Source organism: Maniola jurtina, chromosome 7 (assembly GCF_905333055.1).
Source record: "Maniola jurtina chromosome 7, ilManJurt1.1, whole genome shotgun sequence".
In the NCBI taxonomy this organism is placed as follows: domain Eukaryota; kingdom Metazoa; phylum Arthropoda; class Insecta; order Lepidoptera; family Nymphalidae; genus Maniola; species Maniola jurtina.
In genome coordinates this window covers 4,548,430-4,563,805 of record NC_060035.1, presented here as the reverse complement: position 1 = coordinate 4,563,805, position 15,376 = coordinate 4,548,430, and the positions used below count along the sequence as shown (strand labels likewise).

General features: G+C 36.5%; 3 protein-coding genes across 5 annotated transcripts; 2 read left to right on the top strand and 1 right to left on the bottom strand.

Moving 5' to 3' along the window:
- The first annotated feature begins 1,059 nt into the window (after nucleotides 1-1,059).
- On the top strand, nucleotides 1,060-3,219 carry LOC123867025 (protein misato). The gene is made up of 2 exons (XM_045908866.1): nucleotides 1,060-1,714; nucleotides 1,954-3,219. The coding sequence occupies exons 1-2, from the start codon at nucleotides 1,241-1,243 to the stop codon at nucleotides 3,112-3,114; spliced, it is 1,635 nt and encodes a 544-aa protein (XP_045764822.1). The 5' UTR covers nucleotides 1,060-1,240; the 3' UTR covers nucleotides 3,115-3,219.
- LOC123867020 (calcium homeostasis endoplasmic reticulum protein) lies at nucleotides 3,201-13,359 on the bottom strand. Of its 3 annotated transcripts, none has more exons than XM_045908859.1 (14): nucleotides 13,099-13,359; nucleotides 12,849-13,019; nucleotides 12,471-12,745; nucleotides 10,606-10,768; nucleotides 10,114-10,261; nucleotides 9,187-9,263; nucleotides 8,816-9,014; nucleotides 8,086-8,650; nucleotides 7,333-7,466; nucleotides 6,437-6,604; nucleotides 6,023-6,138; nucleotides 4,733-4,877; nucleotides 3,834-4,003; nucleotides 3,201-3,408 (listed from the first exon to the last, which is right to left on the bottom strand). In XM_045908859.1, the coding sequence occupies exons 1-14, from the start codon at nucleotides 13,121-13,123 to the stop codon at nucleotides 3,305-3,307; spliced, it is 2,460 nt and encodes an 819-aa protein (XP_045764815.1). In that variant the 5' UTR covers nucleotides 13,124-13,359; the 3' UTR covers nucleotides 3,201-3,304. The 3 variants fall into 3 exon arrangements, with proteins under 3 accessions (XP_045764815.1, XP_045764816.1, XP_045764817.1); XM_045908860.1 differs by having other exon boundaries at nucleotides 6,035-6,138; XM_045908861.1 differs by lacking the exon at nucleotides 13,099-13,359 and having other exon boundaries at nucleotides 12,471-12,656; nucleotides 12,849-12,984.
- Nucleotides 13,360-13,838: 479 nt separating this feature from the next.
- On the top strand, nucleotides 13,839-14,465 carry LOC123867028 (transcription elongation factor 1 homolog). Its single transcript, XM_045908870.1, has 3 exons — nucleotides 13,839-13,924; nucleotides 14,032-14,149; nucleotides 14,232-14,465. Exons 2-3 carry the CDS (start codon nucleotides 14,034-14,036, stop codon nucleotides 14,362-14,364), a joined length of 249 nt encoding a protein of 82 aa, XP_045764826.1. The 5' UTR covers nucleotides 13,839-13,924; nucleotides 14,032-14,033; the 3' UTR covers nucleotides 14,365-14,465.
- The last annotated feature ends 911 nt before the right edge of the window (nucleotides 14,466-15,376 follow it).

Genomic DNA, 15,376 nt, shown 5'->3' with positions numbered 1-15,376 from the left:
TTTTTTCTGACTTTAGTTCTCTATTTTGTAGTACCTGCTTAACTCAAATTGCAGCAGGAAAGCTTACCGGCTCAATTGACCAAAGCATCAGTCTGATCAACTTCAACTTATCCTTTAATAAATTATGCAACAGCTAAATCTGCCTCATCAAAAAAAAATTAGTTTCTGAGATTATCGCGTATGAATAGACAAATACGTAGCAGGGGTTTTGAAGATGATTTTGTCCCATACCTACATGACAGAAAATTGTAATGGTGCCGCCAGATGCTTGTGGCAAACACCATAGATGGCTTGCCTGCCAATCGGAACTCTCCAAAGCGTTGGCAAGCATACACACTTGTCCGATCCACACGTTTGGACACCATAAAAATGTCGTGCTACCTATTCTCTCCACTCAATGATAATATTCGTACGGTATTTTTCCGTCAGTGTCACTGATGCGGTCGCTATTAGCCGGCAGTTTTCTATAACATCTTCATCGCTACCTAATACGGAGAACGGGTCTGCTCCCAGAATCAGAATGGTTTAGGCCCATAGTCCATCACGCTGGCAGACTTCACGCACCAGAACATATACAGCTTTCAGGGATACAGGTTTCCTCACGATGTTTTCCTTCTACATTAGCTAGCCAACACGATTTTTTAATATACCTAATTGGAAAACAAATGAATTTTTCTAATTTAAAATACGCGCCTCTTTGTCCTCGCCAAAAAGAGAAGTCCACAGATTGTAACACGGAACATTTATGCTCTGTAGAGTGTAGTCTTGGACTTCGTCTGCGATGGCGTTTGCTGGCGCGCGTGCTGTGCTTGTTTGGAGTTTTTTTTTTTGTTGAGGGTGGCTGGTTTTTGTGTTGGTTGGTGTTTTTTGGTGGTGGAACTGACTGGGAGGCGCTCTAAAGGGGCGCCGCGCGTGTGTCGGCGGGCGCCGGCGCAGACGGAGTCCGTGCTTGTATAGATTCAATAACTTGAAAGTATCACAAACTTGACATTGGCTAATCAGAGTAAAGCCAGATTTAAAGAAAAAAAAAAGAGTGTAGTCTGTGCCACAGCCCTTCTTTCGCCAATTCCTTGTCTGTGCCTTTCGCAACTGGTCTTTGTTTTTTGTTTTGTTGTTATTTCTTGATTCATTCAATAATTTTAACTTGTGTATATAAATAATTATCTAGTAATTTTACGTGATAGGTACTTGAATTCCACATCATTCCATACATGCATTCGAACTTCAGCCATACAATATCATGTCCACCCGCGAAATACTAACGTTACAGTTCGGTCATTATTCCAACTATGTAGGAGCACATTTCTGGAATATACAGGAATTAAGTTTCGACTACACTGGTACAGTAAAAGCGGAATGCAATCATGATATTTTATATCGGGAAGGTCAGACCTCGACCGGAGAGGTAACCTATACCCCTCGCTTGCTTTTGGCGGATTTGAAAGGCTCTTTGAACACATTGCCATCCTCGGGAGGTTTAGAAGAATCTCAAGTAGAAGAGGATCTTCCGTGGAATACTGTAGAGAAGATTGAGGAACCAGCTGCCAGTAAAAACGAATTCTTGAAGGACATTAATGATGACATTTCTTCCAATATAAAAGAGAAACAATATAATTTAGAACAAGATGTAAAAACATGGACTGACTACCTATATCCTAGATTTCATTCCCGTACAGTTAATGTTATAAAAGAATATCAGCATGGAGATGAAAATGTAAGATTTGTTTTATATTATTTTATAAGCAAATGTATAATATATTCAAATGTCTATTAATAACTTTTAATTAATAACTTCTTACAGGGCCTAACACTATTAGCTTGTTAATACTATGTTTTTTGTTAAGTTATTAAAGATTATTTTGTCATGTCACAATAGTCCTTTCTCAAAGCTGTTTGCTCAAATTTTCTTTATAAGTTAATTTTTGATATAGTTTTCTGTTGATGTTGTTTCAGGAAAGCTTTGACTACAGCTGTTCTGGCAGGTCACTATGGAAATCTGATTTTGGAGAAACATTTTCTGATAAAATCAGAAAATATGTGGAGGAATGTGACAGTATACAGGGGTTCCATATAAACTTCGATTGCACCGATGGTTTCTCTGGCCTTGCCCTGGGATGTATAGAATACTTGACTGATGAGTACACCAAAAGTATTCTTGCATATCCTATAGTAGCATCCCATTTTGCAGATAATAATATGTCAACTGAAGATGAAAGAGAAAAATCAACTTTAAGAGACTCAATAAGATTAGTTAATATGGCACTATCTATTGAAGAGTTGTCACAACATGCCACCATGTTTGTGCCTTTATGTACTGGTGAGAAAGGATGGAGGAAGCCGGGCAACCCTAGAGTATTTGACTACATTAACTATAAGCCAGAACAATATTATCATTCCTCTTCAATACTCGCATCTGCTATAGACACATTGAGTCAAAAATATAGACATAAAAGTAATTTTCATACAATGTCTGATGTATGTGCAGATATGACTGGGTATGGTAGAAAGATGGCTGCAGCATCGCTTGGGATGCCATTTGCTATAAATGAATCTGAATATCTAATCGATCATTTAAATACTACCACAAAACCTCTCTACACTTCTATTACACCCAGCTGTAAGATTGCCACAGATAAAATATTCCAGCTAATTACTGTGAGAGGAATTCCAGAATCCTACTTAAAGGCACCCTTGAAAGAAGCCAAAGAACAAATGAATCTTGCGGCATACAGGTGCAGTAATGTAAAAGAAATGTTTGAATTGTATTTCCAAGCTAATAACTTTTTATCCGCTACAAATGTTACAGTATGCGAGAAACCGTTAGAACTGAAAACACCATTTCCAAATATTTTCTCTGATAACCTTAATGAATATGGGTTTGTCAAAACTGAAAATCAGCCACAAAAAGTAGAAAGCTGTCCAGTAATAGCGGGCTACCACAATGGTAATTTTATGGCTGACATGATTGAGAAACTGCACAGAGATGTTAGTAGGATTAAATTTGCAAAACTACATAAATTCAAAGAGCAGGGCCTTGAGGAAGCCGATTACAAAGAAAGTTTAGATAAGCTGGCAGAATTCAAAGACAACTATGAGGATGATTTTGAGCTTTAAAACTAAGTATGATTCTATTCAAGTATTTTGTTAAAATAAATATGACAATTCAAAATGTAGAAGTCTTTGTATTTAATAAAATTAAGTAAAATTCATATATCTTTATTAAGATGATTTAGATAAAATAAACCATATTTCATTCACACAATTGCATGTACACATTTACATCCTAAGCGTAAGACTACGGTGATCACGTTGACCGCTCCAGTGCCCTTTCCTTCATTCTTGTAATAAATGCTGCACCTTTGTTCTTTCTGAAGTTTTCGTAGGGGTCATTCAAATTCACTCCAACTCCTGAACCAAATAAAAAAATATTAATAAAATCTAATTCATTCTATTTGTACTACTATTATCCTTTTTTTTACAAGTTCTTACAAGCCCTTGACTGCAATTTCACCTAGTAGTAAGTGATGATGTATTCTTAAGATGGGAGCGGGCTAACCTGAAGGCTTTACTTGTACTATAAGACCTACCCACCTGCCAAATTTCAGGATTTTAGGTCAACGGAAAGTACCCTTTAAGTTTTATTGACAGACATGACAGACGGACAGACAAACAACAACAACAACCAAGTGATCCTATAAGGTTTTCCTTTTGAGGTACGGAACCCTACAAATGTAGAGATCCATATTATGCAAATGTATGCTATACATAATATAAAGCCAAGCCATCTCCCCTCGTTGGCAGAGTGGTGCGTGTGTCGCAAAGGGAGCGCTCACCTTTGTATTGGTCCTGCTTGTCGCGCACGGCGCCGCCGCTGATGGGCTCGGCGATGCCCTGCCCCGCGGCGCCCAGCCCGCCCGCGCTCCAGCCCATCTTCTGCAGCAGCTGGTGCCCCTTGTTGCTGGAGTCGAGCGTCTGTTGCGAGGGGCCGGCGTATACGCCACCTCTGTTGAACAGTCAACAAAAACTGGTCAAGTGCAAGTCGGACTCGCACACGACGGTTTCCGTACCATCATGCAAGATATACCTAACATCTTTATATAGAGCTCTGCAAGTTAATAACGGTCTGCGCTATCTATGTGTGATTTAGTGAATTGATTTTTTCGTTTTTTTTTTGTATGATATATCCACAAATTCAGTTTTTGGATTTTTTTTCTTTATTTGTGCTAGAACCCACCAACCTACCAAATTTCATGATTCTAGGTCAACGGGAAGTACCATATAGGTTTTCATGACAGACAGACAGACAACAAAGTGATCCTATAAGGGTTCCATTTTTCCTTTGGAGGTACGGACCCTTAAAAATCAATAAAGGTGGTGCATAGGTTAAGCACCAGCAATCTATGTTATCCTACTGCATTAGCCATTCTAAACAAGAATTTTTTGATATAACTTACAATTAACTTAATTAACTGGTCGAGTTCTATTATTCCCCCATAGAACTTAAGACTGCAGCAGTTTCTTCTTTGGCTATTGTCTTGACATGGTACCACGAGAATTCCTCAAGAGTTTACCTTAATGGACCTAGGTGTTGTTTGATAAGGTTTCCTTTGACCGACTGGCTGCCGTTGGAACGCCACTGAGTATCGTTTTCCCTCGTCGCAAAATATACCCGTTCATCGCCATCGCCTCGGAGCTATGTCCTTATATCCGGGAGTTGATGAATGGTACTCACAGAAAACTGGGAGGAGTGGGGGACCTCGATCGTTCGACGCGCCTCGAGCGCGGCGGCGACGCGTCGCGCGCCGCGTGCCGCTCCGCGCGCTCCCGCGACCGACTGCGCGAGCGAGACCGCGAGCGCGACCGAGATCTTCTGCGACCTGTTGAAGGAATATTAATCCATACTATCCATTCCATATCCATACTACTAATGTAAAAGAACAAACAAATTTAGAAATACTTTGTAATCCAGAGATGGTTGTGGCTACTTTTTTACTAAGTTTTAGCGAACATTTTTCTCAAAAATTACTCTACTATCATTATTATTACATTTACATAATTTATTTATATATGATTCCTCCACCAATATAGTAGGTTTTAGAATCTTATTTATATGTTAGTGCCTAACATAATATTAAAATACAATTAAATAATCTTCCTGTGACAAAAATCTTGTAACAAAGTATTTCAACCTCTTCACATTATACCTATAGAATAAAAATCTGAAGTCCCTACACCATAAAACCAGTGGAAAATAAGAACTAGCTCAGAACAAAGGCACACAAACTTGACATCTCATCATGAACAATATTTTAAAACGGTCAAGTGGTTCTCAAATTAAAATATAACAAAGTTGTTTTAAAGCCTGACTGAAACTACTTTGCATTACAATAGGCTTTTGTAAACGTTAAGAGTTATAAATCAGTTTCTTACTCAGTTACTGGGTATATTTTTTCGAGATCAAATCTGTCCTATATTGTGTGTATGTGTGTATGTTTATTACTCTTTCACGCAAAAACTACTGGACGCATTTGGCCCAAATTTGGAATAGAGATAAATTATAGCCTGGATTAACATACAGGGTGGGTAACACAATGGGTAAAAAAAGAACTGTTGCCAATTTTCACAAATTATATGGCTAGTTTAACACGATTTTTTGTATTGAATAAAGAATAACTTCATTCAAAAACTATGTTCTTTAACGAATCTATTTATATAGTTTTGGTAACAATCCATTTATTTGATCTAATATTAAAAAAATAATAAACATCACTCCAAATTGCAATAAGTAGCCACGCAATGCACAAAATAGTCTTTGCAAATATGATACATTAAATGGCAATACGAAAAATTGGTTTATTTGAAACATGTATTCAATTATGTGAAATTTTTTCCTATTTTTAAGTAAATTTAGAGCTTGAAATTTTAAATTTTTTGATTTTTGTGTCGGCTCCCCCATCTATCCAAACTACTTTCAAAGGCCACAAGGTTACATTATGAAATGAGAAATAAAAATATAACTTAACTTTAGACTTACTCTCTCTATCTCTGTCTCGCCTCCACGTGTTTTTTCTTCTCGGTGAAGGCGATCGCGATTTTGACTTTTTCGGCGACATCTTTTCTGGCGATTTACTTAATGACCTAAAGAGGAACGATAATGTAGTAAAAACACCTAGCGTTATTACTAAAATAAAATAAAAACGTGTTTAAAATCAGTAATAGGAAATCACTAATAGGAATCAGTAATAGGTTTTTTTTTTTAATTTATTTAATCAAAATAATTTAACAAAGGATCTATAATATTATCGCTCGCCAAACTGGTGGGCCAGTTTATTGGTAATATTTTTAAGTAAAACCCTCCTCATGAATTCTGAGAGGAGACCGGTTCTCAGTAGTGGGCCGGTGATGGGTCATGATGATGATGATGAATATTTTGTACCTGTATCTTCTGCCGGGTGGGGTGGGTTGTTTTTGTAAGTCTTTAGGAATAGGGCTCGGCGACTTGGACCTCTGTCTCAAGCCTTGGGCGATGGCTTCTTCTTTGTTCTTTCGAGCTGCGTTTTTCGCTTTGTAGTATTCATATAAACCTAATTTCTCCCAACCCTCGCTGTGAAAGTTAAACAGAATATGAAATATAAAGTTAGCAATATGTCGGGCGCGCATCAAATTGAAGTGCCAATCCGTATCCGTCAATAAGGACATTTCTTATTTTTCTATAGATATAACTTTAAAAATATATAAAAATAAATTAGGTCACCATAGGAATTCGTGATAGCAACAACCCTCAGGATGACAAATCTGTACACAGTCAATTAAAGAATGGCTAAATATGCAAATGGGCTAAGAGCTCGCGAGTGCCAGACCTTCGTTATTTTATAAAACCTGAAAGTTTGTATACATAATGCCCCCAAAACAGGGAGGAACGATCAGCGACTTTGAGGTTTGGATCATAGTGACTTTGGGAGATAATGGTGTTTGGTTGTGTTAACAAAGGTGTTCGTCAAAGTACTTAGTATTGTGGCAACCCCCTGCCAGATACCCTTAAACTTTAACAAACTAATCTGTAAGGGCGTCTGGAAAGAACGTCATGTGTTGTGGTTGTGGAACTTTCAGATTTATATGTATAATATCAAATCCAACGCTGCGCCTTACGGTGCGAGGTTGACATTCTAGTAAATTAGGATCCTCAAGGTCTAGGTTTTTCGAACTATGTGCGGTTAAATTATGTCAGTTTTTTCTAGTTCTTTTAGCGATCTCCTCATTTCTGGTTTGATCATGATGACGCTGAAAAATGTCTTGCAGAACAGCGCTCTGCCAAATCCTGTGCATACTTACTTGTCCCTGGGTCTTTCGTGGTTGGGCGAGGCGTAGAAAGCGTCCACAGCCGCGAGCAGTCTCTCGTTGGGCGCTGCGGGAGGCGGTAACCGAATCTTCGCAGGGTCTAATGGTTTGTATCTGTCGTCTTCCAACTAGAAACAAAAGGTAAGGTAATTCTTTCTCTACATAGAAAGAAACATTTACAAGCACTTAACCTTAGACTTTAACTTGAGCTTTTAGTGAATTAAAGGGAGCCCTGCCCGGCTAGCATGGGCAGTAGATAAAAATTATATCCCCCGATTATATCCACTGATGTCATAGAAATCAGTGGATATAATTTTTATCTACTGCCCATGCTAGCCGGGCTGCAGTTTGTAAGGATTAATTTGGCTTTTGAATTATTTATACATTTTGAGGCATATAAGAGTATAAGAGCAAGAAGACAATAGCACTAGGTCTAGTGATGTCAAACCCAGTTGTGATTTTAACAAAATCTTGGAGCAGTCAAACACACTTTGATCTTCATTATCTCACAAGTTAAAAGATAAAAATATTAACACAATTTTTCTTAGTAAGTTCTCCTAGATTTGATATTTCTTATCAAAATCGGCCAGACCAATTCTCGCAGTTTAATATTCATTAGCATGGTTGTCTGCAACCAATACTATTTAAGCCATAATAATACTATTTAAGCCAAATCAGAATATTATCTTGTATTTACATTAAAAAACACTCCTAATGGAATCATCCTATGGTAAAAACATGACTTACCATAATGAGTGGTACCATTAACCCTGCTGGCAATTCGAAATAAGGTACAGATGGCATTAAGTCTTCAATATTAATCTCGGGGAATGGAAGGAATCCAGGTGGGGGTTTGCTCAGATCTGGAAGACCGTTTTGGAATGCTAACAGGGGAGGCTCTTGAGGTTCAAAGCCGGGGGGAGGTTGTGAGAAGTTTACGTTTGGGAGGTTTGATAGATCAGGTTCTTCTGTGCTCTCTTGCGTCTTTTGACTTGTGATCTGGTCGAATGTTTGGCTGTCATAGCTATTTTCATTCCCGCTTATGCTATTATTGGAAGGATAGTTGTCTCCACTCTCGCTGCCGTATTGTTGGTGACCAGAATTGAAGTTCTGGTCATACCCTGAATGTGTGTGTTGTTGGTAGCTCTGATCGTTGAAATTGTTGTTTGGAAACTGCGGCTGGACATTGTTCTGTTGTTGGCTTTCTTTGTTTTGTTCCTGATTGTTGAGTTCGAGCGCGTGTTTCTGCATTTCCATCTGTTGTATTTGCTGCATTGTGTGCGCGACAAAGGCTTGATGCTGGGTTTGGTAGCTGAAAATTCAGTTAATGTAAAAGAAACTGCCAAACAGTTTGCTCATCATTTACCTGCTGGTATTTTAGAATAATTAGCTCCCTAAATTCTGGAATGATATAAAAAGCACTAGAGAAATATAATTGATATGTTAAAAAAAATTGTGCTAAATGAAAAATACATACTTTTCGAATGTGGATTTAGTTTGCTGCGTCAAATGTGCAATGGCATTAGAGTGCTGGGCGATCAGGTTGTTTTGGTACTCTTGATAGGAGCTCGTGGGGCTCTTCATTTTTTTAATGACGGCCGCGTCGAAGTAGTTGGACTTAGATTCCCAGAGCCGCAGCAGCTTGTTCAGTTTAGCCTCCTGCTCCTCGGTGACGGCTGAAACAGCGGAAGGATTACGACGTTGCCGCAGCAGCCGAGCTGAATCAAGCAAGTTACCTGTGCGGTGAACCACAGTTGATGATGTGTCTACATCTAGTAAGTGTTGATGAGTATGCACAATCAGACAAGAGACCTAAATTCTTTGAGGACATTATTATAAATATGTTACCTATACTGGCATTGCAAAACATTGGAACCACCACATTTTCCAAATTTTTCTTGAGATCTTCAGCGTTTTTGCGTGCACTGTAATTAGGAATAATCGTATCATAGACACCGAATTTCGGGAGTGAATGCAACGGTCATGAAATATATAAAAACTTTCTGAGTTTACAATTATTTTTATGAAAAAAAAATTTACATTTTATATTCATTATTACAAAAAAAATTAAGCACAGTAGAAGGAATATAAGGAAACTGTAAAGACGCGCGGCATCAACTGCTACTTTTGTCTGTGCAACAGTTTTGTCTCCCACATCTAAAATAATCCCAAGAAATCCCTCATAGCTTAATTTTTAATTCACAATTAATATTAATTTTGATAAGCACTTGAATCATTATATTCAACTTAATATATTCATTATTTAAAATCAAAGCCTGTTGTTTCTTATATATATAAATAAACAATTATCATGATTTCGTACAAAGCTTAAGGCCCAGTATCACTTAAGCGAAGCAAAGCAGAGACGTGTTCAACAAACCAATTAGATTATTCATTGATTGATGATAATATAAAAAAAATTATCACTTCATCAATCAATAACAAATAATCTGATATGGTCTGCTTAACCATACCATGTCTATCTCCGTTTTGGTGGATACTGGGTCGATTTGACATGGAAGACTTAAACTGTCAATGGAGAAAAGTAGTTTTGTGTGACTAGTTAATAATATAAGGAATTGAATAGTTTTATTGTATAATCTATGAGGAAATTTTAAAATCATTGCAATAATAGATCAAATTAACACAAATAAATGAAGGTAAATAAAAAGCTACAAGAAAGTATTAACACATTGTGCCAGACACCCGTGTTCAGTTTGTTTTAGAGATGTAACCCCTGAAGCTTAAACTACCAATAGTAAGGTGTATACTAACCAGTGGTGTAGAACATCATTGATGAGGTAAATGATGTGAAGCTTCTGTGTGAAGGGAGCACCTGGCTGAGTGACTTTTCTCAGAAGATGCTGTGATATCACTTTGCCTGCATCATGCGATGTTGCATGTTGCAATATCCAACCCTTTCCTGGAACAATCGGTACATAGTATTATTAAGTTCATAATACATTCAAACAATAATAGTTATCAGAATTATATTTTTTGCTACTACTATGAAAGACATCTTAATTTTACTATACTACTTATTAGAGGGATAGTAAAATTAAGGTCTTTGATGTAGTGATCCCTATCATAAGTCATTAATCACAAATTAAGTATTGCAATTTTATTTAATAGATTTTAACAATCGGCCAAAAATTATTTCATCTAACAGGCAGTTATTCTATACATTTCATAATAAACAATAACTAGGAATACTACTCACAACAATCAAGTTAATTTTCAGATATACATATTTAAAAAAAATTAAACCTGTTGAAATGCTATCCTTAGTACAAGTGTCAATGATCGGCTGCAATATGCTATCAAGTTCTGAGAGACTTATGTTGTTTTCCTCCGCCATTATCTGTATGGTCTCCACTTGCGCTTTGCTCACTAGTTCATTGATTTTGGCTTGCTGTTGTTGTATCAACACCTGAAAAATAACTTTTGTTATATATCACATATGTATAATGAATAAATTTTATGCAATCTGTTTACATATTAGTAAAAACAGTGAAAAATTCTCTATAGCTCTATGGAAAAGTTGTAAAAGTTTTGAATTGTGTTACCTCCACTGAAAATTTATGGGAAATGGGGAGAGTATTAGTTCCTCCTCTCACAAACCCTATTTGCCAGATTTCAGAGATGCCTAGTTTTTTTTTTTAAATTTTTAATCATTATTAGTAAAAATGTGCAAAAAGGGCCAGGGAGTGGGACATATCATCAGTGAAGTTCTAACTGTGTGTAAGTCAAAAAGTCTCTTTACAGGAGAGTAATAAAACTGTATAAATTGTTGAGGAGTCAGTGGACTGGGACATCATATTTTATCATTCATTCATGAAACCTGTTATATGGAGGGGGTCAAGTGTGCAAAATTTTCTAAATGGGCACACCAGAAGACTCGCTTAGTCTTCCCTTCATTCAGCTGGGATTTCAGCATTGGGATGCTCTGATTTCATTCTGGGCCACATTGTTTAGTTAGGAATTATTTTATATTGAATTTATTCACATCTCCAGCAAATAAAATTATCATACAGCCCACCACAAACATTACAACTCTCAAGTATGAGGTTACACAATTCAAAACCTGACCTGAAAAACTCTCTATAACATAAACCTCACTTGACTTTAATTGGTTCACCCATTATTAGTAATATTATATTTTAAGCCATTATATCTCCATTCATTGAAAAAAAAAGATGATTGTCCCTTGGAATTCATTATTGAGAATTTTTACTGTAAAAATATATTTGAAGCACAATATCTTGCATTGCAAAAAGTACAAAGTATGTGTTAAAAAAGTTTTAAATCAAGGCATTCATTTGTAAACAATTGTAGAGTGGTATATCAAGTGTATATTGGGCTCCTAGGCCCACACAAAGTTGAAAATTTCTCAAATTATATCATCAGTACTTAGTGGACAAGTAAGTGGTTTACACACCATACCCAAGCTGAGCTTATATTACAATTTTTAAAATTGAATAGTATTTTTAGAATGCAATGTGTTTCTTTAGAGGAAAAATTCTTTGTGTAGAAAAATTCTTACAATAATTCAATTTGATTTTTGTTATGATATTGAAAATTAAAACAAAATTGTCCTCCTTAAGAAAAATAAAATAGGAGTGTGAATCCAATTTTTAAATTTATTTTAAATAAATCACTGTTTATACCTACAACATTGAGAAATCTTAATCAAACATGCAACTTTGAAAATAGTTAAATTCTAATACAATATTGGAAAATTCATGCACTTCTTAAGCATAATCTACCTGTTTGTTTGATATAACATACTGAAATTTAAAGGAAGGCACAAAAAAGTTTAGTACTTAATCATAAATTATCATATTTGTGAAAGTATTTCAAGCATTTACAATTTTTATTAGCTTTACACATTAAATATACTCCTAGTTGTTAGTTTAGCAATCATTTTCAGTATTAAATAGTGTTTAAAAACACTTCTGGTTCATTATATTCAATTGTGTTATGTCGATGTGAGAGCCTATTAATTTTTATTAAATTACAATTAGAATATCAGCAAACTTTACTAGAATTACATTTTGAGGAGTTTATTTTGTGATTTATTCCATCAGCATTAGATGGAAAGTGTCACTGGGGACATAAAACATAGGACTTACGGTATGTTGGGCACTGAGATTGTTCTCGGACTGGGTAATTTGTTCCCTGAGCAGTGCGATCTGCGCGGCGACGCCGTCGCAGTCGGCGCGCGCGGGCGGCGCGGAGTGCGCCGCCAGCCACTGCTGCAGCGCGGGAGCCGCCGCCATCGACGCCGCCAGGCCCAGCTGCGCGGGCGTCGCGCTGGCCTGTTGGGGCAGTACATATTGCCTGTTCTGTGCCGTATAAGCCCCGGCGGGCGCAGGGGCCGCCTGCCCACCGGCCGATTGCTTTAGAACTATAAACAGCGGAGGGTCACTTGAAACGGTTATAACACAACGCAAGCAGCGATCGGGCGCGACCGCAGATTTATCTATTTCCACCATCGTCAGTATGCTTACTTGCTTGTTCGGTCGTCACTTTGTACTGATAGTAGTTGAAGTAATCTCCGCCGTAGAGAAAGCTGAACTTGGGGTTGTTTTTTTGTTTAGTCTTGGTCATCTTTTCGAATTCCGGGCCATTTCTTGCGACAAATTGTGCTAGCTTGTCTATTATATTTCGTAGGTCTTGATCTGTAAATAAAACGACGTAAACATGCCTGCATTGCTAAACGATATTGCATTGCGAAAATAGTAGGAAGAAAAATTGTACCCTGTGGTGGCTGCGGGAGCTCCATTTTGTTTGGCGTTTTGAGGTTAACAGTCAAGTGCTCTGTTAACGATGAGAATATTTGTACATTAGATGTTCTTTAATTAATGTTTCTGATAAAATAAAGCACGTACACATAACACAATTAGAAGAGGTTTTAAAGACACTAACAAAAGTCTTCTTCGTGCTTCTTCGTGCGACTTCACGTCCGCCATTTATAAAAACAAGTCATAGACTAAATAACTATTTGTATTTGTATTTTGTTGTACTAAAGGGAACGCATACTAAATCCGAGTCGAACGCGCCGAACGAGTCGAACGAAACGAATTTTAGAATCCTGTATATATGCCGATGCCTATGTTTGCCGTTGCCGATGCTTGCTGTTTGCCAGTGTCTGGCATAGATATAGATTATAGATTATAAGTGTCTGGCACCGTAAATCGTTCTTCGAATAGTTGAAAATTGAAATAGGTACGATTTACACATTGATTTTGCCGATAGCGGTTGGTTGTGGCAAGTCACTATATATAAATTACCGCTAACGGCATTTCAAAACCTGTACCTTTTCTAGTTTGCATTAAATGGTCGTTATTAGGTAGTTTGCATGTTCTGTGGCAATTTTTTCTGGTTGGTGGTCTGTGGGAGAGAGTAGGTATTTTTTATTTTTAGGCCTGCGGTCTGCGGTGGTATTTTGGAGTTGGTCTGTGATTTTGGATTTGACATTATGATTTTATCCTATATGTTATTGATCTGTGGTGGGTGACATTTGTGTGATCTTTTGTTTTGTTGGTGTTAGATTGAAATTTTTTAATAAATAAACAAAACGCCGGTAAAATTTTACTATTGCTTACTAGTTCAAGTGAAATATGTAAAATTTACGAATATTACCGCATTCCTCATATGATTTCTTGACAGAATTTTTGATTATTTTTATAGATATGGGCCGCCGCAAATCGAAAAGAAAGCCTCCGCCAAAACGAAAAGCCATAGAACCTCTGGATCAACAATTTAACTGCCCTTTTTGTAACCATGAAAAATCTTGTGAAGTTAAAATGTCCGTAAAAAGCTTAACATTACGCTCATTTACCTACCTTTTGTAAACCTTCAGAAGTTTGATATTTGTGTCTTTTATACAGGGATCGAGCCAGGAATACAGCTCGAATACAATGTCGGGTATGCTTAGAAGACTTCCAAACCACAACAAATGTTTTATCTGAGCCCATAGATGTTTATAATGATTGGGTGGATGCATGTGAAACTGCTAATTAAGTATTTACTGTAAGGTTATTTTAAGAATCAATATGTGTATTTTAAAATAATACTTTGTGTTTGTCTCAATATGACATCTGTAATAAATCAATTAAAAATTCCATTACTTTATTATTGTAGTACTATACTGTGCAGGAAGCAAGTAACTATTCCAGTATAATGACAGTCATATATTATATACCTCATAGTATAAATACAGATCTCAGCTGGGCTTGTGCATATAATGCTTACAATCTATTATAACCTAGGCAAACAGCCAGTTGCAATTTCAGATTGACTCTCATCTACTTGTCTCGTGTTCACTATACTTACCTTATTATGAACTCAAGAAGTCAATTTGTTGGATTATTTTTATGGTTGGAACTTACATTTATCTTATTATGTTATTATTAGCCATTTATCATTAGCTACATACAAATGAGTGTATAGTGCATTTTATATCTTTTTGGTCCCATAATCATATACCATTCATCAAAATGTAAAATGATGCTTCATACATTTTGTTATTGGGACTTGTCAGAAGGCTTCTAACATTACCATCATATGCAATAGGGGGTGGTTGCATTGCAATACATGGTGGATATTGCTAAGATCTGTTGATTCTTTCCATTTTTGAATGTTAGCAGTCGTTTATTCCTAGATGGTGATAGAAGCAATTATATTTAGTTATGGTAAATGAAATATAAAAATCTTTATTTTATTTTAATTGTATTATGTGATATAAAAAGCAAGGGTATAATCATGCTGACATAATTAAATAAAAGAGAACATCTGTTTGTCAATTGCTGTATTTTTTATATTAACCAACAATAAAATCATATCAGCAAAGATCATTGCCATGATTTAATAAATAAATAAATATTTTTACTGAAATATCAATACTCCACTATCACTACTTATTATAAAACAGTAAGTCCCACCGCCAAATTTGAGACTATCTGTTCAAACTAATTTCAGAACTACTGTACGAATTTCATTGAGGTTTTCACTAATGGAAAGACAGGTTTTTAGG